The 25938-nt window shown below is 46.7% G+C and overlaps 1 protein-coding gene across 3 annotated transcripts; it reads left to right on the top strand.

Moving 5' to 3' along the window:
• The first annotated feature begins 1598 nt into the window (after positions 1 to 1598).
• Positions 1599 to 25900, top strand: ATG14 (autophagy related 14). 3 transcript variants are annotated; one of them, XR_008450181.1, is made up of 11 exons: positions 1599 to 2025; positions 9726 to 9788; positions 9913 to 9955; positions 10363 to 10444; positions 15824 to 16061; positions 16457 to 16686; positions 17119 to 17236; positions 18485 to 18575; positions 18686 to 18771; positions 22617 to 24023; positions 25661 to 25900. XR_008450181.1 is itself a non-coding variant. In XM_054068779.1 (11 exons), exons 3-11 carry the CDS (start codon positions 9751 to 9753, stop codon positions 22921 to 22923), a joined length of 1233 nt encoding a protein of 410 aa, XP_053924754.1. In that variant the 5' UTR covers positions 2009 to 2025; positions 5661 to 5772; positions 9726 to 9750; the 3' UTR covers positions 22924 to 25900. The 3 variants fall into 3 exon arrangements, 2 of the variants coding, with proteins under 2 accessions (XP_053924753.1, XP_053924754.1); XM_054068779.1 differs by adding an exon at positions 5661 to 5772 and having other exon boundaries at positions 2009 to 2025; positions 22617 to 25900; XM_054068778.1 differs by having other exon boundaries at positions 22617 to 25900.
• The last annotated feature ends 38 nt before the right edge of the window (positions 25901 to 25938 follow it).

Raw genomic sequence — 25938 nt, 5'->3', positions numbered from 1 at the left:
CTGACACAGGCGAGTGGCTCTTTGCTTTTAAATACTAGTTGGCTGTACTCTTGATCCTGGCTCCAGCCTTGAGGCTGGAGTGAAAAACATCTCAGTCTTGTCAGTCTCATAGATTGATAGAACAGTTAGGGTAGGAAGGGACCTTAAAGCCCATCCAGTTCCAACCCCCCTGCCACAGAATCATGTAATTGGTTGGAAAAGACCTTTGAGATCATAGAGTCCAACCATTCCTGTCCACTAAAACAGATCCCTGAGCACCTCATCTGCCCATCTTTTCAACCCCTCCAGGGATAGGGACTCCACCACCTCTCTGGGGAGCCTCTGACAGTGCCTGAGAACCCTTTAGGGGAAGAAATTTTTCCTAATATCCAATCTGGTGTAACTTGAAGCCATCTCCTCTCATCCTATCACTTGAGAGACCAACACTCGCCTCCCTATAACCTCCTTTCAGGCTGTTGTAGACAGTGATGAGGCCTCCCTTCAGCCTCCTTTTCTCCAGGCTAAATAGCCCCACGTCCCTCAGATGCTCTTCATAACTCTTGTTCTCCAGCCCCTTTCCCGGCTCCACTCCCTTTCTCTGGATGTGCTCCAGCCCCTCCATGTCCCTGTAGTGAGGGGCCCAAAACCAAACGTGGTATTCAAGGTGTGACTTCAGCAATACTGAGTACAGGGGCACAATCCCTTCCCTGCTCCTGCTGGCCATGCAGTTTCTGATCCAAGCCAAGAGGCCACTGCTGGCTCATGTTCAGCTGCTGTTGACCAACATCTTCAGGTCCTTCTCTGCTGCGCAGTGACTCTTCCCCAAGCCTGGAGCTGCACAGGGTTGTCCTGACCCAAGCGCAGGAGCCAAAGAGAAGAAACTCCTCTGGGGAGACCTTATAGCAGCCTTGCAGTACCTGAAGGGAAGGGGGAGGCTACGAGAAAGCTGGGGAGGGAACAGTGCGAAGCTGTGCCAGGAGAGGGTGAGGTTGGATGTTAGGAAAAGGCTCTTTGCTTGGAGGGTGGTGGAGCACTAGAACAGCTCCCCAGGGAAGCAGTCATGGCCGCAAGCCTGACAATGTTCATGAAGCAGTTGGACAATGCCCTCAGGGAGACAGTGGGAGTGTTGGGGTCATCCTGCCCAGGGACAAGAGTTGGATTCAATTATCCTTGGGGTCCTTTTTCACTCGGGACATTCTGTAATTCTGTGACTTTTTACAAGGGAATGGAGTGATAGGACAGGGGAGAATGGCTTTAAAGGGGAAGGAGGAAGATTTGGATGAGACATTAGGAGGAAATTCTTCATGATGAGGGTGGGGAGGCACTGGAACAGGTGGCCCAGGGAAGCTGTGGATCTGCTGGAGGTGTTCAAGGCCAGGCTGGATGGGGCTTAGAGCCCCTGATCCAGTGGGAGGTGTCCCTGCCCATGGCAGGGGTGGAACTGGATGGGCTTTGAGGTCCCTTCGCACCTAAACCACTCCGTGATTCAAAACACCGTGGGTCCCATAGTCGTTTATTTCAGTGCCTGAGAGTCTACCTTTGTTTCTAAGGACTGGCAGGAGGCAAGAGGGGCAGGCAGGGAGAGCAGGGATGGAGGCAGGGCAGAACCCTCATCCTCCATCACCCCCTTCCCACGTGACCGCCGGCGCCCAGTAGGGCAGTTCCCACGCGACCGCGCAGGGCCGCCAGGGCGGTTCTCACGTGACCGCGACGCTCGGCGCCCCGCCCTAGCGGTTCTCACGTGACCGCCGGCGCGCGGTGCCTGTCATGGCGGCTCCCACGTGACCGTCGGCGCGCGGGGCCCATCATGGCGGCTCCCAGCGGCGGCCGCGGCGCGCAGGGAGGCAGCGGCGATGGCGGAGCCGGGGCTGGAGCCGGGGCAGGGCCCGGCCCGGCGGCTCTGCGGGGCTCGGAGGAGGATGCCGAGGGTCTGTACGTGGCCGTGGAGCGCTGCCCACTCTGCAACACCACGCGCCGCCGCCTCACCTGCGCCAAGTGCGTGCAGAGCGGCGACTTCGTCTTCTTCGACGGACGCGACTCCGAGAGGTACGGAGCGGCCGCGAGGGGACGGGGCGGGACACCCCCCTCCCGGCCCTCCCCGCCCCGGCACCGCCTCGCCCTGCGGCCGCCGGGCTGCCCCGCCCCCGCCTCCCGCCGCGCCGGGGGGGTCCCTCTCCCCTCCCTTTCTCCTCCCTCTCCCCCTTCTTTTTGTCCCTTCATCCCCTTTTTTTTCCTTTTCCCTTCCCTCTTTCCCTTTACACTCTCCTCCCTTTTCCGTCCCTACCTTTTCTTTGCCCCCTTTGCCTGCTTTTTCCTTCCCCATTACCCCCTTTCCCCCCTTTGCCCCTTCTCCCTCCCCCTTTTTGCCCCCTTCTCCCTCCCCCTTCTCCCTCCCCCTTTTTGCCTCCTCCCAACCCCTTTTGCCCCTTTTCCCTCCTCCTCTTTGCCCCCTTCTCCCTCTCCCATTTGCCCCCTTCTCCCTCTCCCATTTGCTCCCTTCTCCCTCTCCCATTTGTCCCCTTCTCCCTCCCCCTTTTTGCCCCCTTTTTCCTTTCCTTGCCTTGTCTTTTCTCCTCTCTCTCTTTTCCCTCCTTTTTTCCCCCTCCAGGCGATAAACGGGGGGCCTCTGGGTGTTGGGCAGGGGAAGGGGCTGCTGCTGGCAGGGCTGCATGGGGGGTGGCTGCCCCAGGCAGACAGAGCAGGGCTCACATCAACGTTGATTATCATAATAATTAATAATAATAATAATTAATATAGTGCCTCAACTTTCACCTGTTCAGGCATAGCTGTCAGCAGCCCTACCTGTACTGATGTAGCAGACAATTTCATCTAGCTCAGGGCAGAAAGAGAGCTGTGGTGGGATATTTGAAATACGTGTCTATGTTCGGCAGCACACACTAAACCGCTAGTGTTTTACATCGAATTACAGAGTGGTTTGGGTCAGAAGGGACCTTAAAGCCCACTAAGTTCCAACCTCATTGCCATGGGCAGGGACACCTCCCACTGGATCAGGTTGCTCCAAGCCACATCCAACCTGGCCTTGAACACCTCCAGGTTTGAGGCAGCCACAACTTCACTGGGCAGCCTGTGCCAGTACCTCACTACCCTCATGGTAAAGAATTTCTTCTTAAAATCTCATCTAAATCTGTCCTCTTTCAGCATAAAACCACTCCCCTTCATGTTATCCCTGCACTCCCTGATAAAAAGCCCTTCCCCAGCTTTCATGTAGGCTTCTGTTAAGTACTAGAAGGACATCATCAAACAAAATCTGGAAGGTGTGCAAGAGAGTAGCACCTTTTTTATCTTTCCAGCCTATGTAAGTAGCCCTAATCATAGGCCTCTTTTTAGAATGACAAAAAATACTCCACTTGAGTTCATTACGCATCTCCCTGTACTGTTTTGGAAAGTGCTGGCTCTGCAGGAGGGCAGCAGAATGGGTGTTATGTCAATAAGCAAATATTTTCATTATATGACTCAGCTTGCTCCTCTGTAGCTGTGGTTCACAGTCTGGGCATCCCAGGTTCTTAAAAGACCTTACCCAGCGCCCTCTCCAGAATAGCTCCCATTTCTGGCTGATGCTGTGTTCATGGTCCTTCATTTGTAGCTTCATTAGCAGCTGTTGAGAGTGATTTCTTGGACTATTTTGGGAAGGTGGTAAGCAACATGTGGTATGGTATGGTCTTTGCACCAAAGGCTCCTGGAATCCTTCTGCCAAAACACAATAACAGCCACAGGGACGGCGGTGCCTTTCTTCCATTAATGCCAGTGGGAGCAGGCACAGGGTGTCAGCTGGTGTGAATCAGCTTCCAAAATTGAGACTTTCGTCTGCCACTGGATGATAATGCTGCTTTTTTAAATGAAAAAACTGTTTCATAGAACTACAAACCCTATTTAGTCTTTCTAAGATGGATGGAGGACTGCTGCTTGTGTGAGACTACTCATGTTTATCTGCAGCTTCCATGAAAAAATGGAGTTGGAGTTTGGAATGTAAACCCAAAGTATTTTTTGCCTTTTCTTTTAGCCTTAAGATTTTGACTAAACATCAGGCTTAATTTTAGGAATTCAGTGGAACTCGGTGGAGCTGCCATCGTTCTGTATTAACTGAGGCTGAAGAAGTTTCTTTACCCATAAGAAAATTGGTACCAAAGAAGCAGCCTTAGCCAAAATACCAAAAGCAACAGCTTTTGGGGAAGAAACAGAACCCTTTTTCTTCCTTGGGTCTTCTCGCATGAGCAAGATCAGCTTTTCTGTCGGACAGTTCTCACTGCATCCTCCTGAGATGCTTTAGCTGTCCCACTTTCTGTGGGTAGAAAACGTTCTGTCTGTTTACGCTGTGTTTCTTAACTGCAGGGACTAAGTCTCTTCTCTTTTGTGTGTGGTTTTTGCCCGCCCTCTGCCTGGATACTGTGGTTCCATCTGTGGGGATGGATCACTGCTGCTCTGTTCTCCTACAGCCTCCATTCTGAAGGCCCTCCCTGTATGCTCAGTTCCCGCAGGCTTTGTCTTTCCTGCTGCTCAGAACTTTTCCCAAGCAGTAGGGCAGTTCATTGGAAACACCAATTCCATGTTCATGAATTATATGAATAACGTGACATTTATGAACAACACAAGATGAGTAATAGAAACATACAGGAATGCTTAATGTCAGGACAAAGCCCTGTAAAGCCTGGGGTGTTTCTTGTGCTCCTGAAAATAATGGAATTACTTATTTTTGAAGCTGTGCTTGAAATGTTGTGTCTGAATTCTGTAATTAATACTCGGAATGACTGCTGGGAGGGTGAGAGAGAGTGTCTCCAGAGGTCTATTGTCGATCGTCTTTGTTTCCTTGTGAGCAGCGAGCGGTTTCTATGAATTCCTTGAGATGTGAGCAGAGAAGGGGAGCGACTGTAACGGGTAACTGCACATTAGCAAAGTCACGCCGGGGCACGTGCAGTCAACTGACTGGATTCCAGGTTGTGTTTACTGTCAGTGTTATTTATTTGTTTATTTTATGCCTTCTAGTAGCACTGGGGTTAATTTTAGATCTGCGTTATGGCTGGTGCTGGAGGAGGCCAACAGGGTCACAGCAAGGGTTCTTCTGCGCGCTGTGGAGCGAGAAATTCAGGATGTAGAAGCATAAAGACCTGCTCAGGCTTCCCATTTGTCTTTTTGAAGGGTTACAAACTGTGGAAAAGGGTTGTTCTCTCTTCTGTGAAAAGTAAAGCCAGCAAGTGTTACTCCTTGTATCCCATGGCGGTTTATTTGGAGAAGTTTCTTGTGATTTAACTTCATAGGAAGACAGATTATTTCATGTTCTAGCAATAGGAATCATTCCTGGTTCTATTGGGCTGTGTTGTGTGCTAATTTTTATAAAAGCTACAGTAAAATTGAAGTTCTTCGTATGTCAGGCAAAACTCCCACTCTGTATCCATGAGAGATTGAAGAGCTATTGGGGTTAATTATTGAAGTGCAGCTACAATTAAGGATGAGCAGTCCGGAAGTCCTCCAGCAAAATAACCGCTGGCATTCTTCTTTTCATTAGTAACGTGTTGCATATTCAACAGCTAAGCTGGCATTGTGATGTTGGTTTCAGCTCGGAGACTCTTCCTCCTCCCAGGAGTTCACTCCAGCCCATCATGTGCATAAATTTGCAGGGTGTACTTTACAGGTGTACTGAATTGCTTTGCTTTACGTGTCTGCAGATGGCAAATACAAAAGACAATATAACTGTGACATCTAAGCTTGTCTGACTTCTCCGAGCTGCGGCTTACGATTAGGAATAGTGACTTTTTGCAGCGATGGAGTTTTATTGTAGTAAGTACATCTATATCCTCAACTCCTTCAGCATTCACCAGTTTCTAAGGATTAGGATGTCCCTCTTCCTAGTTGCTTCTCTTTAATTACAAACATGTGGAAATAAGCAAGGTAACCATAGAAAATCACAGCAGAATGTGGCAAGACTTGAGGAAAATAAAAGATTTAATGGATAATTTGAGATGTTGAGTTCTCGGCTTCTCTCAGTTTACATTTTATGGGAGTTCCTATAATAGTTCAACCAAAGTTTTGGGTTTTTGCCAAATTGGTAGGCTGTAGATACATAGAGAAAAATCAGTTATGGGGTGCGATATAATTAAAACTAGGGCATTGCCAGCTGATTGAGGGAGGGAATTATCCTACTCCACTCCACACTGGAGTGGCCCCACCTCGAGTGCTGGGGTCAGTTTTGGGTGCCACAGGATAAAAGAGATGTAAAGCTACTGGAGGGTGTCCAGAGGAGGCCACCAAGTTGGTGAAGCGTTTAGAAGGGAAGCCGTATGCAGAGTGGCTGAAGTCACTTGGTCTGTTCAGCCTGGAGAAGAGGGGACTGATGGGAGACCTCGTTGCAATTCGCTGCTTCCTCACAAGGGGAGGAGGAGGAGCAGGCGCTGAGCTCTTCTCTCTGATGACCAACAGCAGGACTCGAGGGAGTGGCAGGAAAATGCACCAGGGGAGGGTTAGGCTGGACATTGGGGAAAGGTTTTTTCCCCAGAGGGTGGTGGAACACTGGAACAGCTCCGCAGGGAAGCAGTCACAGCAACAAGCCTGACAATATTCCAGAAACCTTTAGACAACGCCCTCAGACACATGGTGTGAATGTTAGGGTTGTTCTGTGCAGGGACAGGAGCTGGACTTAATGGTCCTTGCAGGTCCCTTTCAACTCAGGACGTTCTGTGAGTCTATATAAAGAAATGGAAATGTTTGCTTAGGAGAAACCTGCTAAAGAAGTTTGTAGGAGCTGCTTGACGGAGTTGCAGAAGTGCACGGTGAGCTGTAATTTTTGCAGGCTCTCACAAATATTTCTATCTTCATTCTCCAATAAGAACTTCATTTAGTCTCAGGCTCTTGACAAATCATTCCACTGTTTGCTGATGTGAGGGACGTGATTCACGTAATTGCGGGTAGTCAGACTCTGTGCCCATTAATCCAGCTATGAGAACAAGAATTGCCAAACCACTCCGCGCACTCTCCTTGTGCGGCCGACCAGCGCTGTGTTTCTGGGTCAAGTTATTTTTAGTGGCTGCCAAAGGGCAGGGGTGCAGTAGGTGTGCACTGCTCTGCAGTAAACAGGACTCTGGCACCGTGCAATTTTGTCATTTCCAAGATGACGACTGGAAACAGGACACAGAACAACTGCGCTGCGTTGACGGCTTCAGTTGCACCACTTTCCTCCAGCTCATACGCGGCCTCTGGCTTTTATGCCAAGTAACTGGTTTGGGAATTTGTTTTGGGAGAAAAACAGATATTCTTGGTTGACTACCGGTGTTGTTTCAATGCTAATGCCATCCAGAAGGGTGATAACACATTTTCTGAACCCAAAGTTAGTCTCCACACTTTCAGATTTCAGCAGTGCAAGGGAAAAAATGAGGCATTTGAATGCTTTACCTGAAATCAAACCCCCACAGCTGAGCAGAGAAAGAGGGAGGCCCAAGATGCTATCTTGTCAACAGGATGAGACAAAGCGACCTCAAGTTGTGCCAGGGAATGTTTAGACTGGATATTAGGAAATATTTCTTCACTGAAAGAGTGGTAAAGCATCAGAAGGGGCTGCCCAGGGCAATGGTGGAGTTTCCATCCCTGGAGGGGTTCAAAAAGCGTGTAGCCATGGCGCTTCAGGACATAGTTTAGCAGGCACAGTGGTATTAGGCTGATGGCTGGACTGGATGGGCTTGGAGGGCTTTTGAATCCTTAATGATTCTGTGATTCCATCCAGGCTCACCATGTAATTGTTTCCAAATAATGCTTAGACATGCCTGTAATAAAGGACTCATTGGGGTTTTATGTGAAATATTAGGCCTCTGTTGGGATGAAATTGTCAGTTCCACATGTTCCAGAGGGAAATTAATGAATTGGTTTTCTGTATCTGGACTTGACCCAAGACACACTTTCGAAGGCTGGATCAGGATGGGCCTGTAACGTGGCTGGAAAATGCTGGAAAGCCGTGTACTGGCAGAAGACAAAGCATACTTGCTCTTTTTTATGCCATCTAAATCTCCTGTCTGTCTGACTGTTTACTCTTGCCATTAGCTTTGCCACTTCATAGTTCACTGTAATTTCTCAACATGCATCGTTCATACGCTCTTTTTTTTTTAAACGTATTTCTCAATACATTGTGGAACGCAGAGGGAAGCAGAACATGGCTGCTGCTTCTTCAAAGAGTGGAAACACAGAATGATGAATCCCTCCTGACCAGTTCTCTGCAATTCCTGTACCTCAGACCTCTGATGAAGTAGAATTCCAGCAGACATTTGGATCATGGACTTGGGGTGGCTACAAGTGCTTGATAGAAATAAGTAGAGGACAATGCAGCTTATTGCTGTTGCTGGTACAAGACAGGTTTAGATGTCACGTAAAAGTCTTGAGAGAGTGCTGTCCTATTTGGACAAATTAATGAATAAAGTGTGAGACTCACCCTTATGCAGATTTAACAGAAGGGAGAAAATGCAGTATGAAGTGTATGGAAACCTGCATTTCCCACTACCAGAGAGGACTCAGCTGATACCATCACAGCTTGTTAAGTAACACAGTTCACACTCACTACAGTATCTGAGATACATGAGTATCTGAGATGTTAATTTCTCCAGTCACTAAAGATTTTTAGATGACTGTGTGTTTTTCTTAGTACGCAAACTATTGATATTACTAAGCTATACATCTTCTAGAAATAGCATGTAATTTGCTTACAAGTTTGCAGATGACACCAAGCTGAGTGGTGCAGTTGTCACGCCAGAAGGACAGGATGTCATCCGGAGAGACCTGGACAAGCTGGAGAAGTGGGGCTATGTGAACCTCATGAGGTTCAACAAGGGCAAGGTCCTACACTTGGGTCGGGGCAATTTCTGTTTTCAGTACATGATGGGAGATGATGTGATTGAGAGCAGCCCTGCAGAAAAGGACTTGGGGTGCTGGTGGATGAGAAGCTTGGCATGAGCTGGCGTGTGTCCTGGGCTGCATCAAAAGAAGTGTTGCTAGCAGGGCAAGGGAGGGGATTCTGCCCTTCTGCTCCGCTCTGGTGAGACCTTACCTGTGTCCTATTCTGGAATCCCCAATGCAAGTGTGTGGAACTTTTGGTCCAGAGGAGGCCGCAAAGATGATCCAAGGGCTGGAGCACCTCTGCTCTGAGGACAGGCTGAGAGAGTTGGGCTTGTTCAGCCTGGAGAAGAGAAGGCTTGGGGAAGACCTTAGAGCAGCTTCCAGTTCTTAAAGGGGCTACAGGAAAACTGGGGAGGGGCTTTTTACAAGGGTCTGTATTGACAGGACGAGGGGGAATGGCTTTAAATTGGAAGGGGGAGGATTTAAATTAGACATTAGGAAGAAGTTCTTCACAATGAGGGTGGGGTGGCCCTGGCTGAGGTTGCTCAGAGAAGCGGTGGCTGCTCCGCCCCTGGAGGTGTTCAAGGCCAGGTTGGATGGGGCTTGGAGCAACCTGATCCAGTGGGAGATGTCCCTGCCCATGGCGGGGGGTTGGAACTGGATGGGCTTTAAAGGTTCCTTCTAAGCCAAACCATTCCATGGTTCTGTTCCTCAGCTGAGAGGTTCTGCTGCTGTTCCTGTGAGACAGATGTTCTAGAGTTCTGCAAGAGTTTTATACATTTAGCCATTACTTCCAAAAGATTAAGACAGAAAGTTGGGGTTTACAGACTGCCACAAGCTTCAAGTTTTTGTTGTTTCAGACAACTCACAATACCATGTTGTACAAAATATCAATAAAAACATTTAATCTCTTCCAGGTTTTCAGACAAGAAGGAAAGGCTGATGCATCTTAAAACCAAACAGAGGGAATTCCAAAAACAGTAAGTTGTAGTAATTGAATGAAAACAAATTATAAGAACTCTCAGAAAGACAGAAGTCTCTCTAGCACAGAGACATATGTCGTCCAGATAGTCATAAAGCTTTCAATCATGTTTTTTCCTCTAGTGTTCTGAAGGCCATGGAAGGGAAGGAGATAACTGATCAGCTGGTGAGTTTTTCAAAGTGCCCTGTACTTTTTAAACCCTCTGAATTCCTAGATGTCATAGTTTAAAGTTAGAATTTACCTTGAGGGCATTGTGTTGCTTTGCCAAAATGCCTGTTGTAAGCAAAACTGAAGGCTCTGCAAGCAGAGTGCTCCAAACCATCAATAGTTTTCATTTCTTACTAGATGTTTGTTCAATAACTTATTATACTGATTGGTTTTATACTAAACATTTGGTTTGTTTGTGGCATTCTTCTGTGCACGAAACAGCATGTGAAATATTTATTTGTTTGCCTGATCCAATTAAGAACGCCCTGCTACTTTTGCATTGAAGCTGCTGGTGTTGTTGTTAATCATTAGTCAGTGTTGTTTGAAGTCGTTTGTGCCCTAAAGTGCTGAATGTTCTTTTTCAGAGATGGAAAATAATGTCTTGCAAGATGAGGATTGAGCAGCTGAAACAGACCATTTGCAAAGAAAATGATGAAATGGCAAGACGTGAGTAACGCCTGCGCTTTTGTGATGTGTAAAACTCAGTGCCTTAGAGTGAAAAACTGTTTGATGTGAATTTAAGTGCTAGTTTTTAAAAAGGGTGAAGTTCCAAACCGTCACTCCTTAAATCCACTTGAAGGCAAATCATTGAGTGGATTTTAGCCTTTTTTGTGCTTGGGTTTTAATTAGCAAACAGCAGACATCATTCAGCTGGATGGAGATCATTTTGCTTAGCAGCCTGTGACTTTGGCTTTGTCTCTAGAGATGGCTTTATTCAGTGTAGTGTTTCTGATTGCTTCGTCTTGATAAAGAGGAGCAAACAGCTCTGCAGCTGTTACAATTTTGTGTAACTGATTAACTTTAACCCACACCTGTCTAGAAATCCTAAAACCCTACCTGATCAAGACTTCCTGAAAGATAGCGTAGGCTGGTGAGTTGCTACCAGGCAGCGGCTTCAGTTTGGAAACTCTTTAAATATTTCACATGTGAGACATCTTTAGGGTCACTTTCCAGAAGAGAATTTGCAGCCATCCTGACATCCTGCATACAAAGGAAAGATAAGGAAGCATATTCATTGAATTGGGAGCATTTTTATTACTTGGAATTAAAGAGAAGCTATAGAGAGACTAGAAGAGCGGTCGTGTACCTGAGAACAGTTACAGAGGAATGGCATGAACTTGTAGTGATAACGTCAAAAAGACAGGTCATAAAATGGTTTGGGTTGGAAAGGACCTTAAAGATCATCCAGTTCCAGCTGCCCTGCCATGGGCAGGGACACCTTCCAGTAGGTCATAACCTCATCCAACCTGACCTTGAACACCTCCAGGGATCGAGCATCCACTACTTCTCTGGGTATAATGATCTTCCGTTAATAAGGAGGATGGTCTGTAACAATAAGACACGTATAATCAAAAAAAGATGAAGGAATAGACAAGACTGTTAGTTAAGAGGAAAGAGAACAAATAACAGTGCAAAGCCATTTGAAGCATTCAATGCCTTCTTTGATTTGACTCCTGGCAAAGAAAATGTAATCAACTGCTTAGCCAGATTAAATTTTGCATCTTGAGAGGACTGTAGGCTAAGGAAAGAAAACAGCCAGCTAAATATTGTTTTGATTATGTCAGCAAGGCCTAATGAGATTCACCTTAGGGAACTTACGGAACAAGCTGAAGCAGTCTGTGGAGCACTTGAGAACACATGAGGGAGAGAGGCTGTCCCAGGAAACAGAGTGAAAACAGTGTCTGTTTTCAAAGAGCAGAGGAAGAGAGGACTTTTAAACTGATGACACAGTCATCCCATTATAATGCCACTTTGCAGGTAGCCAGAAGATAAGGTGATTAAAAGTAGGCATCACTTTGTTAAGAATAGGCCATGTCAAATCAACCCCTTGTGTGGGGATCAAGTGTTCTAGTGGAGAATGAAGCAGAGGATGCGGCGTCCGTTGCCTTTGGGCCCTACCCCAAACTGTCACTTGAGCAAGCAAAAATGTTTGCTCTGTGTATAATCACTCTAAGGCGAGAAAGGCTACGTTCAAAGAGTGGTGATACTTGTCCAGCCAAGGAGGTGAGACAGGTGGAGCTCAGCAGGAGCTGGTTCCTGGCCGAGTTTTGTTCAGTGCTTGCTTGGTAATAGAAGGTGGAATGGAGGAAGCCAAGGTGGATGACACTGTGACTTCTGTGGAGAACAGGATCAAATTCAAAATCATGTAGATAAATTGACAATATCATCTGAGAAGGACAAAGTCAAATGCATATTGTTTAGGAAAAAGAAACACAGAAACCCAAAGTGAGGGATGGTGGTAAGATTTGACAGGAGAGAATCTGTGGACCTGCAGGTTAAATAAAAATAATCAATGTAATCCTGCTCCAGAAAGGTGCAGTCTTTATTCTGGGTTATACTAAGCATTATATTTAAGATGGATGAAATTATCCTGCTGTGCCTGGCATTGGTGTTGCTTCCGGTGTCCAATTTGAGCAATTTAAGAAAGATACAAGTCAACTGGAGGAAGTCTGGAAGAGAAGATGAGGAATAAAACACAAGGAATGAGTAGTTTGATTAAGAAAAACGATGTTTGGTTTGGTTTAGAGAAGAGGAAGGTGAAGAAAAGCTTTCCAGTAGGTAGAATGTTATTGTGGAGGAGATAGCTCCTTTTTCTCTTTAGCATATGAAGAAAGGAGAAGAGGTCAATGTGGCTTTGAGGATCTTAGTCTCCTTTTCTGAAACTGCAGCTCTGAATGTGGCAAAATGTTAGGAGCAGCTGGGGAGTGGAGTTTTCTACACTTCACAATGTAGTAGAAAAGTGGATTGTCTGCTCTCTTTGCAGCTTTTCTGATTCACAGTGAACTTGGTTAGATTTAACGCATGAACTGGCCTAACTATTGCCCAACTGCCCTGTTAGCTCAGTTACCCCAAAACTGCTCCCTGGAGATAGACCCAAAATGAACTTTTGCCATGAGTAGCTGGTGGATTGAGAACCCAGCTTGGTTCACTCTTGGGCCATATTAGAAAATGTAAATAGGTTATTTCTCTTCCCTTGGATGTCAGGTAGTTTAGTTTTCTGAAATAAGAGCAGTTTCTAGAACTGCTGGGTTGACTCTCCCGGAGACCTCAATTTTATCATAGAATCATAGAATGGTTTGTGTTGGAAGGGACCTTGAAGCTCATCCAGTTCCACCCCCTGCTATGGGCAGGGACACCTCCCACTGGATCAGGTTGCTCCAAGCTCCATCCAGCCTGGCCTTGAACACCTCCAGGAATGGGGCAGCCACCACTGCTCTGGGCAACCTGGGCCAGGGCCTCACCACCCTCACAGGAAAATATTTCTTCCTAAGATCTCATCTCAATCTCCCCTCTTGCAGCTTAAAACTGTCCCCCTCATCCTGTCCCTGCCCTCCCTGATCAAGAGCCCCTCCCCAGCTTTCCTGGAGCCCCTTTCGGTACTGGAAGCTGCTCTAAGGTCTCCCCAGAGCCTTCTCTTCTCCAGGCTGAACAACCTCGACTCTCTCAGCCTGACCTCCTATGGGAGATGCTCCAGCCCTTGGGTCATCTTTGTGGCCTCCTCTGGAATCACTCCAACAGATCCATTTCCATAATTGGTTCTTCTTAAAATAAGGTTTTGAAATAGGTGTGTTTGCCTTCTGCCTTTGAAGAACAGTTCAAGGAGATGCCCTTGAGAGTATCTAGCACAGTTCTGTCAGCAGAGGTTGGTGTGCATGTGCTTGCGTTTATCGGGCAGCGTAGATGTGTGGGACATAGTGGTGTCCTGAAATACTTCTGTGGAGGGATTTAATCACCTCATAAACTGGCTCATAAAGCAGAATTGTTATGCCAAGAAAAAAGGACAAATTTTTATGCACTGAGACTGCTAAAGAAAAAAACATGCTTGTGGCGTTCTCTCCTCCTCAGATAATTGCTGCTGGACCTGCAGAAAAAGGAGTCCACCCCGTGAAAGAGTAGCCTTTCAAGTACAATGTGAATGTGCAAACTGAAGAGATGGACATTTTACTCTTCCTCTGTCTCTTATTCTTTTCACAAAGGGGGAGTTTGGGAATGAGAGTACAAGCATTAATTGATTTTGTATTGGTGTTACAGGAATGGTTAAAAGAAAAGCTAACACATAGGGACTCTTGGTATCGCTCAGAGGAAAGTCCTTTTTTCTATGATTCCTCTAACAGGGGTTCACTTCTTTTGTAAACCTGAGGATCACTAGTTCTTATCTGCATGGAGAAACTATTCTTACCTTCATTAATTTGGGACTTTGCATCTCCCACATATGGTATCTTCCTTCCTAACAAACACATATTGGATCACAACAGATCAGTTAGATGACTTAGAATAATTCCTGATATGCAGAGAAAGCATTCTCTGTGTCTGCAGACAGGCATGCTCTGAGGGGACCAGTATTCTCCCACCCTGCCACACCAGGGACTGGGCAGAGGTCTGTGCAGTTTCAGCTCTGCAGGTGGAAACCAGGACTAGCAGGAGGGTGTCACTGGCCCAGGTTGCCCAGAGAAGTCACGGCTGCCCCATCCCTGGAGGTGTTCAAGGCCAGGCTGAATGGGGCTTTCAGCAATCTAATCCAGTGGGAGGTGTCTCTGCCCATGGCAGGGGGCTGGAACTGGATGGGCTTTGAGATCCCTTCCAACCCAAACCATTCTATGACTCTATCACGTGTTGAGGAAGTGTGGCTGGGCACGGATTCACGGATGGGAATTGATCTTGGTTCCTGTTCTTCAGATGTAACCTGTAATTTTTGTGCTCCCCTATTGGGAAGGCTGAATGTGTTGTTTGAGGGACCTACAGCTCCTTAGAAGCTTTCTTGATTTTCAGTAGTATATAATGGAGTTTCTTTAAGCAGCAGATGCCACAGAGCATTCTCACTAGAGCTCTGCTCTCATCCATTCCTTGCAATCGATTATACCAGTAAAACAATGTTCAGGCTTAGTGCTTCCCTTCTGTGCATGGGGCACTTATCCCACTTCTTGATTACTGGAAAGCAATGTCTTGCTGTAAGAGAACCTGACTAACACTATTTCTTTTCAGCTGTAAAAACAAAAAGTGAGTGAGCGGTAGGTGGGGGCTCTCAATCACACTAAGGTCCATTAGGATTTTTAGACGTGCATATGGAGACTGCATATAAGAAATGTTTTCCTGTGCTTTTGAAAGACAGAGGTGGTTAACTCACACTCTTCAGCACCATATGTTTGTGGAAGTGTTGCTGCAGTTAATTATTTTATAGGAGAATCAACAGATGCTCTTGAAGGATCTTTTTTCCAAGCCTCGGTGTGCCTGACGCATGGAGTAAATTCAGGCAGTTGCAGCACTTCAGTACATGAGCACATTTCTCTTTGTGACTGGAAAGGGAGACAGTCAGCATTCCCTTGTGGTAACAAGTCTGCACCACTGGGATCCAAGTGTTTCAAGAGCTCGTAAAGTGTGGAGCCCAAATAACAGACACTGATGGCAGCAGTGGTGCCTGAAATTGTGAATGAAGATGCTATCTGTGCTTGATTTTAGCTGCAAGCAATGAGTGTCTTTTTGGCCAGCACCATGCAAACATGTGCAGTCAAGCTATTTCTGTCGTGATGATTACCTCAGAAATTTAATTAAACTGTGCAATGTAGGCTTTTCTGCTCCAAATCCAAAAATAACTGGCTTAGAGATAGGGAAAGAATAACCCTAATTTCAGTCTCTTTGGAGATCTTTGCAAAGGATTGAAAAGTTGTGCCACTGAGCAGCTGAAAATGTTAAGGGTTTAGCAAGGTTTTCTGTTTTAAGGTGCTGTAGATCTTGTTTTCTATAAATATTAATAATGCTTTTCTCAAGCTTACTTCAAGTACCTCGCAGCTCCTTTTCCAAGGCTAACATCTGCTGCTCTTTTCACAGATGCAGAGGGGCTTCTAAGAATTAAAGAGGAGAACCAGAAGCATTATCGCAGGGCTCAGCGGCATCAGGAGAAGAAAGAGAAGATCCAGAGGCATAACCGCAAACTGGGAGACTTGGTGGAGAAAAAAACCTATGACTTGAAAACCCAGTATGAGCACCTGGCAAATCTTCGTCGGACGCATATCCTGGAGCTGACGTCAGTCATATTTCCCATTGAAGAAGTAAAGACAAGCATGAGGTATCAAAAGCTTATCCTTTTGGACTCATTTAGCTTTAGACACCCAGAAGTGAGTCATACAAGTCTAATCTAGACGCTCTGGCTCCCTCGGGGTCTGTGGGGAGAAGGAGGTGTTTCCCAAAGGCAGAGCATCACCCAAAGGTAGCGGTCCAGAATAGCGGAATCTGGAGTCACTAGCATCTCCTCCTGCAGGGACCTGAGCTACATGTCCAGTGTTAAACTTCCTTAAAATAGATGATTAAAAATCCAAGAACAAAGGAAAGTAGTTTTGAGAATAAGGAGATTTGAAGGAGCGTTTCTACAAGCATTTTGTTCTCTGTGAAATCTGGGTAAGTGTTTGCGAGGTGCGTGCCTGGTCGTATTTGAAACACTCTGTTCCTCTTTGGGTGCTACAGAGATCCTGCAGATGTGTCTTCTGAGAGTGACAATGCTATGACCTCTAGCACTGTGAGCAAGCTCGCGGAAGCCAGGAGAACGACCTATCTCTCTGGGAGATGGGTGTGTGATGATCACAACGGGGACACCAGCATCAGTATCACAGGGCCTTGGATAACCCTTCCAAATAACGGAGACTATTCAGCCTATTACAATTGGGTGGAAGAGAAGAAGACTACACAAGGACCAGGTAAGAGCAAGGTGGGATTAAGCATCTGAGATACTTCAGAAACCATAGAACTTGCAGCCTTGGGTGACGCCAAGGAGCAGTAGCCCAGTCTGTTTGTTCTCACTCAAACAAACCTGAGTCAGAAGTAAATGCCAGTATCAGGATTAGTCCACTGAAATACTTTTATGTAGGAAACGCTCACTGGGGCACTATGCGATCTAATAGAGAGATTTAATTATTCACAGTTTTGACATGGTTCACATGCCATCGTTTTAACAGGAATTCCAAGAATTACTATTTTCTACCAACTTCTGACAGATTTCATTGTAAATGATTGCTGGATTCAGGCTGTTCTCAAATGACATTTTCTAGAGTAGACTTCAGTAACACATTAACCCACCCACTGCGTCTTCATTGCAAATGAGATTTTCATGATGGTTTTCTATCTTCTAGATACAGAACATAATAATCCCGCTTATACCATCAGTGCTGCATTGTGCTATGCAACTCAGCTCGTTAACACTTTGTCTCTCATACTTGATGTAAATCTTCCCAAGAAGCTCTGCAACAGGCAAGTAAACGCACGCCTCTAAGGAGGTGAATCAGTGACCAGGTTTGACTGATCTTAATTCAGTTTGGTTTTGTGAACAAAGTCACTACTTGGAACAGCTTTTACGGTAACGGTTGATGGCTCATGGATTTTTGTGCTGTTCAGTTTTGCAAGGAGGGCTTACAGGATTTTAGACCACAGTTAATAGTTGCTCCCTCCTTTTTTACCTCCTGAGGGCGTAGACCAACCATCCTGGTTGAAAATAAGAGCTTTCTAATTGATGCATTCAGCATCCAAAATCAGAGATTAAACATGACAGGCCATGAATAGCACTTTGCATTTTATGAGATCCTACTGTGCTTTACAAAATCCCACCCAGCCCAGTTCAGCAGCTTTTAGTCATCTCGAATAGTTCCATTACATTAAGTGCTGTAGAACAAGGCCTTGTAACGTGACATGACAGAAACATAATTCTCTGGGATAAAACACCAGTGGGAAGTGCACCTGGCTGCCAGACGTCTGGGAGCGTATTGCGTAAACCCTTTTTGTGATGAAAAGCACTGTTAGGTTTTTACTGTCTGTATAGAATCGCAGAATCATTAAGGTTAGAAAACACCTCTAAGCTCCTCCAGTTCAACTGTCAGCCCAGTGCCAACGTGTGGACTAAACCGTGTCCCGAAGTGCCGCAGCCACAAGTTTTTTGAATCCCTCCAGGGATGGAGACTCCACCACTTCCCAGCCTCTTCCAATGTAGTGGTGCTAAGGGAGCTGTAGGCATGATCGGTCTTCTAGGGGTCTCAGTTATGTTGCTGGGATTCTTTTAAGTGTTAAAAGCAGTGGTTGTCAAAGAGAGGGCACAAAAGCTGTGTGGCGTCTCTGCTCTTTTTTGTACCATTATTTGGGTGCTCGGTTGTCACAGGAGGAAAAGGTTGGGAATAGGAAATGACGCAACGTTTAAAAGGAGAGCTGCAATAGCTTGGTTGCAGCGGATCTTTGAGTTTCATACAGTTTACATCACCTGTCCTGTTGAAACCGGTGAGACGAGGGCAAGCAGGGCTTGTTGAGGAAATGCTAACAGTCTTGCAAGGTGAAAAATTAATCTCTTGAGTGCTCTAAAACTGGTTGTACAGTTTAAACGAGTGCTTGATGCGAGGATATTTACTCCAGGATTTGTTAGGAAGCCAGGGCAGGGAATGCTGATGTCTCTAGCAGTGTATTTTCACAACGTTTTGATTTCTGTATGTGTATATGTTTGTGGTGTTTCAACAGCGAGTTCTGCGGAGAGAATCTCAGCAGACACAGGTTCACGCGGGCTGTGAAGAAGCTGAATGCTAATATCCTTCACCTTTGCTTCTCTCAGGTAGGGGGGATGCACGTTTGGATTGTTCAAACAGCTTTAAAATATCAACAGTGCCTGCAGGTTTCCTCCAGTAAATAATCGTGTCTTTTTTCTTACCTTCCCCACGGCAGCATGTAAATTTAGATCTGTTGCACCCACTGCATACGCTCAGGAACCTTATGTACCTGGTCAGCCCAGACACGGAGAACCTGGGCAGGTAAGAAAAGCAGTATCACATCTCACCTATGACTGAATCCCTTTTGAAGTTCTGCATTTGCCTTGTTACTTATGAGGGAAGTTCTCTTCCGCTGTACCTACAGATCAGTCCTCAGCACATCAGAAATCAGGGTAGTTCCAAGGAGAACATAGGAGAGGATAGAAAAAGAGGGCCCCAAGTGAGAAATTAGAGTTCAGAGATGTGTGTCTGCTGTGTTTCTGCTGACTCAGCTGGAGGCTTTGTAGGTGATTATGGACTTGTTTCCTCTACGCCCAGAAGCAGGACTTCCTTCCCTCAAGGGGACAGCAGCACATACGCCATGCAGTCTCCCTGTCCTCTAAATATGACCCTGCCCACCTCTTCCAACATGTAAATATCTAATTCCAGCGATACCAGAGTTCCATTCCAGGGTTGTTCAGCCTGGAGAAGAGAAGGCTTCCAAGGAGACCTTATAGTGACCTTCCAGTACCTGAAGGGGCTACAAGAAAGCTGGAGAGGGGCTGTTCACAAAGGCTTGTGGTGATAGGATGAGGGGCAGTGGGTATAAACTGGAGAGGGGCAGATTTAAACTAAATATAAGGAAGAATTTCTTCATGATGAGGCTGGTGAGGCCCTGGCACAGGTTGCCTAAGGAGGTTGTGGCTGCCCCATCCCTGGAGGTGTTCAAGGCCAGGTCAGATGGGGCTTGGAGCAACCTGATCCCGTAGGAGGTGTCCCTGCCCATCACAGGGGGGTGGAATTAGATGATCTTAAAGGTTCCTTCCAACCCAAACTATTCTGTGAATACAAACCCTAAGCTGAATACTAGTTAAGCTTTTCCCAAAATGCTTCCAGTCAATGAACACCTTAGACCAAAGCCAACAGTTCAAATAGTGTTAATTTATATGCAAATTAAGATTAGAGACAACTTCTCTGTTAACTTAGTACGTGATGAAAAGAACGTCAGTTCCTGTGGCTGCGTGCAATAGGTTTAATAATCTTTTTCCGTAAAAAAAAAAAAAAAAAACAAACTTAAATATAAGAAAGCCAACAACATTGATTTCCCGTTGGGATAATCGAGTCACAAGTCACTTGTGCCTGAGACAGTGCAAAGATTTGTTCAGTCAGACTAGTGCCTTATTCCCCCTTAAACAAAGTCATGGTCTGAAATCTGCTTTTCCACTTCCTTCTCAAGTACAGACCTAGTTTTATTTAAAAACCTGTAGTGTCACTGAGGGACTGAATGTATCCCTCTAACCTCCTGCCTTGTGTCCCGTGGGTGTTTCCCCACTGATTCAGCCCAGAGATATGGGGGGTCGAATGGTTATAACACACCTCAGTTTGGAAGAAGTTATGTACTTGACTGAAAACAAGGAGAGTACAGGAAATACACAGAGAGAGAACTGTGTCCTGGAAGGCAGCTGCTGTAAAAGGTCCAAGAGCTGCGGTGAGTCTCAATTCTCTGTGCAAATGAATCATAGAATGGTTTGGGTTGGAAGGGACATGGAAGCCCATCCAGTTCCAACCCCCTGCCATGGGCAGTGACACCTCCCACTGAATCAGGTTGCTCAGAACCCCATCCAACCTGGCCTTGAACGCCTCCAGGGATGGGGCAGCCACCACTGCTCTGGGCACCCTGGGCCAGGGCCTCCCCACCCTCATTGTGAAGAATTTCTTCCTAATGTCTGATCTGAATCTTCCCCTTCCAATTTAAAGCCATTCCCCCTCATCTTGTCACTCCAGGCCCTTGGAAAAAGTCCCTCGCCAGCTTTCTTGTAGCCCCTTTCAGTACTGGAAGCTGCTCTAAGGCTTTCCCAAAGCCTTCTCTTCTCCAGGCTGAACAACCCCAACTCTCTCAGCCTGTCCTCGTATGGGAGGTGCTCCAGCCCTCTGATCATCTTTGTGGCCTCCTCTGGACCCGTTGCAACAGTTCCCGATGTTAAGAGAGCTCCACACGCCTCAGTCAGGTCCACTTAGTAAAAGAAATGATTGTAGGAAAGAGTCAGAGAAAATACCTACCAGTGAGGGGCATTGTTTGGTCTGTATTAAACTGCTTTGCCTCGCTAGAGGTAAGATTGAGAGATGACTTATTTCCACACCTTCCTGGGGAGAAAATGCTATGAATGGCTTTATAGACCCCATTGGAAGCAAAGAGTTTGAGCTAGGTTGAAATGAGGTATGTGCGCCTATCACAGAGTTAAATTAAACACCAGAATGAACGTGGGGATTTTCTGTTTCCTTGTGTCATCCAGTCAAGACTGGATAAGTTTCTGGAATGGATGTTTTCATCAGGCAGAAGTTACTGGGCTCAGGACAGAGGGAACGGGTGGGACTTAATGGCCTTTGTTATAAAGAAGATGATCTAATGGTCCCTTCTGGCCTTAAACCTGATGATGCTCTTCTTCTATTGCCTTCTTAAGTAAAATGCTTTGCCAGAAGGCAGCACTTGCATTCCTTTCCAGATTATGAAAGGGGAGCATTTATCTTTAATTTCTCAGCTTTCTGCAAAGTTGGCAAAGCTCTGTTTACTTTCCTTTTGATATCTAGGCCTGTAGTCTCCTTTTAAAAGTTCTGTTTTCAGATATACGCAATTTTACCAAGCTTTGTCTGGATTAAAAGTTTTCACCTGAATTGCTGGTTCGGGCTCCTTCTCCCACTAAGGCTGTAGAAACATGCTTACCTGCGTTAAATTCTTGCTCCTGTTTCATTGAGCAGCTTTGTGCTTTGGAATGAACTTTGTCAGGGAGTCTCCTTGCCACAGGGAATTCACCTTTCTCCACCTCCATGAAAACATGGCGCTCACTGACCACAGGTCACAGGCCTCGGAAATTGCCTACTTTTGCTCAATAAAGATGTTTCAGGGTTTGGCTGTGTAGACTCCAAGCAGTGGGGTGGAGTGGGATGCAATTGCTTCTCAGACCAGGCAGTGGCAGCAGGGAACTCGGAGTCACAGTGCAGGTGGATCTGGCCAGGAGCTCTGGAGATCCAGCCCATCACCCCGCTCAAGGCAGAGCCAAGTAAAGCAAATTACTCGGAACCAGTGAGTATCTCTCACTGACAGAGGCCCCGCAGCCTCCCCGGGCAGCCTGATCCAGTGTTTGAGCAGCCTCATTGTAAAAAAGATCTTGAGATGTTGCTGCTGTAGGAAGTCTCCACTGGTGAGTGATGCCAACCTGGTTCTGTAAGCTGTAAACTACACCCTTCCTCTCGCTGTCAGAGCCGCAGCTGTCTTGGCCTGCCCAGGGCTAGCGTTAAAAATCAAAGCTGTTCCGCATTGAGCTGAGATATCCACGAGTGGAGCTGTGAGTTATTATCAGTAGCGTTTTATTTTGTGTGTGTTTCACTGCCCGCTGCCAAAGCAGAGCAGCTCTTGGATTGGAACCCAGCTATCACTGGGTTTGTTTCACCATTGTCATAGAATCATAGAATAGAATCATAGAATGGTTTGGGTTGGAAGGGATGTTAAAGATCACCTAGTTCCACTCCCCAGCCATGGGCAGGGACACCTCCCACTGGATCAGGCTGCCCAAGCCCCATCCAACCTGGTCTTGAACACCTCCAGGGATGGGGCAGCCACCACTGCTCTGGGCAGCCTGTTCCAGCATCTCACCACTCTTATGGTGAAGAAATTCCTCCTTATGTCTAGTCTAAATCTGCCCCTCTCCTATTTGTAGCTATTATATTGCCATTATAGTCATCCTGCAGTTTTCTCTGCAGCCAGCGAGTTTTTCTCTGCCAGCTGAGAACCACAGAGGTGTTTTAGTTGCTCTGCTGTACACAGGGCAGAGCAGAGAGCTTTCAGGAAGCAGGAGGTGTGACCACCACACAGCACCGAACACGCTGACAGCGTTGTGTTCGTGTTCCAGGTCTGGACCTTTCGAAATCAATGCTGATCTTGAAGATTCCATGGAGTTTGTGGATCCCAGCGCCACCGGCGAAACAGATGAGAGCGGAGATGAGCACGTCAGCGATGAAGAGACAGACCTAGGGACGGACTGGGAGAATCTGCCGAGCCCCAGGTTCTGCGACATCCCCTCTCAGCAGGTGGAGATGCTGCAGAGCCAGAGCACGCAGGCGTCTCAGCCCATCGCCAGCAGCAGCGCTGGTGGGATGATCTCCTCTGCTGCTGCCTCGGTGACCTCGTGGCTGAAGGCGTACACTGGACATCGCTAACGACCATGGGAAAAGGATCATAGGATATGTGGAAGGAATCCCTCCCCGACAATACTGTAGTAAACCTTACATATTCAGTAAAAGTAGTGCCTGGAACAGAGAAAAAAGGTCAGACTTGCATTTTGTAAACCAGAAAAACCTTTTTATTTACCCAAGATGACTGTGATGGTACCATTTTGTAAATTAGCTAGCTACGTCCTCCTGACGGATTCTGTGATGGCACTTTGTGTCTTGGTTCTGTCTGCATTGTTGAATATTGAAGAAAAAGGACCCAGTAGCCTCCAACTCAACTTTCTGAAGAAGAAACGGATTTTGGAGTCCTTGGATCGGGATGAGGACAGCAAGGAGGCTGCTCTACGTGCAGCCTGGACAGTAGTACAAATGCAGTTCACGTTTTCTTAACTCCTTACAGGGTTTTTTGTTTGTGTGTGTGTGTTTCAAATCCGTCTTGCGTAATGCAAAAATGCATATTTCTAAATTTTTTTCATTGAGGACATGAAAATTATGCATTTTTAACGTGTTTTCTAATCTCCGTTGCCATATTTTTAATACAAAGAATCAGCATGAGCGGGAATTCACACGGCAAGTTGCTCTTTTACATTTGGTTGTCAGTCTTCACCCAGTTTTGCCGTAGAAAGCTGATTTGTTTCGTGCTGTTTCCACCACAGGTAGTCTAGAAGTTTCATGTTGTGCTGTCCGAAGCACACAGGCTCTTTATTCTTGATATCATACACCAAAGAAACACTGGACGCTCTCTTAGCTAGACCCACATCTGATGCTGATACAGGAATGCGTTGTTGCAATAATACCCATCAGTTACGCCACCACGTTGCCACTTCTTAATATTAGAAAAACCTCACTTTGAGTTAGTTTAACGAAGTTGCACGGTCTCCACACTACATGGGTTTTAAACCCTGTTCTATTTTATGTTTTATGGTAGGGGTTTGTTTTTCTTTTCTTGTTTACTGAATGCCAAGAAGTTGATCTGTTTCGCTGCAGAAATGCTCAGAGCGCAGCTGATTGGCTTGTAAAACACCGGGAGGTGAAATACTGGGAGACGCGTTCCTTAGCGAGTGCTTCTCCGCGTCCTCTGCCTTGTGGTATGTATGGTTTTGCTCGGTGAGGCTTCTGACGAGGGGGTTTACATTTTATAGTTGGGATGTCTCCCCGGGGTAAACTCACGTCAAAGCATCCTCCCATCCCTCCAAGAGGGAAGGTTCTGCCATTCTTCCTTGTGGCACCGCAGCTCGTAATCAGGGCATGAAGGAGTGATGCCCAAGCCATGTCCCTGCCACCAGGCAGTGTCCTCCTGTGTCTTTGATGTCCCAGCTCCAGGCCCTGGCCATCTCACAGGTTGTTCTGTGCTGGCTTTACTCTGTTCCCCTCCAGACCCACCAGCGCTGCCTCCTGTCCCCACCGAGGAAGCGGTTTGGTGCCCAAGTACCCCTGCGAGCTCCATGCGGGGGTTACTGGCCAAGGACTGTCCCCCCCAGCCCCCTGCCCCTCTCCTACAGCAGCTTTTCCTCTCTGGCCTTGGGGATGGGCAGCTGTAGTCGGTTCTTTTAATTTCTCCTTTATTTTTCAAACCAAAGACCCTTAATTCCGCGCTAATAGCAGACCCGTTCTTAGAGGGTCACCCTCGCTCCTACCGTTCTTTCAGTCTAAATCCAACAGTTGGGTTTCAGAGAACAGCCAAGGCTCCCTTGCCTACCGCCACCCAAACAGGGCCGGAGCCACCCTGCTCGGAGACGGGAGCTTTGCTCCCTGCTCCGTTCACAGCACTTTACTCACTCTCGGATCCTTTGCAGTGCTGAGCAACCAGCACAGACCCGCCAGTACTGTACTTCGGGCTCTTAGCATCGCGCAGCCCCTTCTGGTTCCCCATTTATTTTGCACTGGACCCCATCATCTAAATGTCTTTTGTTTTTAATACGCGTTTCACTCGCTCTTTCATTGCTGCCTTTGTGCTACTTCGAACCCCTAAAGGTCAGGCCATGACTCAGCTTTGTACCCGGTCATTTACTTACTTAAGAAAAGAAAAACCAACACAAAAAAACCACCCCTTTTTAAGCCATAATATTTCATCACATTTTCCAAATAATTTATTTGCAACCATGTCATATTCCACAAGTGCACGGCAGCTCTGCCGGGGTGTGAAATGCATCGGGATAGGGCTTTTCATGAACTGGTTTTGTAACAGAAGACAGCTTGCGGGCTTGGTTTTCAAAGTGTTTTCCACTTGTGTAGCTAAGGAAGACTCGTGTTGTGTCCAAACCTTGAATGCAATCACCAGGATTCATTTTCCAGGTTGGTTTGAGGACGGGGAAAGGAGAGCAGGAATATCTGTAATGATGGATATTTCAAGACAGCCGGCTGAGAGCTGATAAAACACTTTGCGTAGCACGGATGCGAGATTTTCAGCAGGCTGTGGGTTTTGTCCATGACCAGCGATCCAGGGTGGCCGGTGGGAGCTGCCAAGAGCCCCATTCCAAGAGCTCAGCCCTCAGGTTCTCGCGTGGGACACCACGGATTGCTGCTCATCACCGGCAAAACCTCTGGGCCTCTCTCCGCAACTCCCAAATGAGATGGAACTGAACACAAAGGGGTTTGGGTTTTTTTTTTTTTCTAAATTTTATTGTATTATTGCAATAAATCTTTAACAGTAATTTTATTTTTTTTTTAACGTTGTATATTTATGCTCGTTACTCCTGTGTGGTTTGTGACCGTGCCGGGGAAGCACACATGGATTTCCAGCCTCCGAAGCATCACAGGGACCAGACCTGATACAGTGCAATCACACAGCAGTGGGGTAAGCGACACCGGATCTAAGAAAATAACTCTTACATGAAATAACTGTGTTTCCATGGGAGCAGGTAGAGAGGAGAAATGGACCAAGCCCTCGCGTGAGCCCGGCCTGGAGCTGCTGCTCCGCCGAGCAACGTTTGGTTCCACGAGGGCTGAGCCAGAGCGGCTCCTCCACGCGAGGAAAGGTGCTTTGGCATTCCAGAAGGATGC

This window comes from Cuculus canorus, chromosome 5 (assembly GCF_017976375.1).
Source record: "Cuculus canorus isolate bCucCan1 chromosome 5, bCucCan1.pri, whole genome shotgun sequence".
Taxonomy (NCBI): Eukaryota; Metazoa; Chordata; class Aves; order Cuculiformes; family Cuculidae; genus Cuculus; species Cuculus canorus.
The sequence above is the reverse complement of the archived record's forward strand: the minus strand, read 5'-3'. Positions and strand labels throughout refer to the sequence as shown.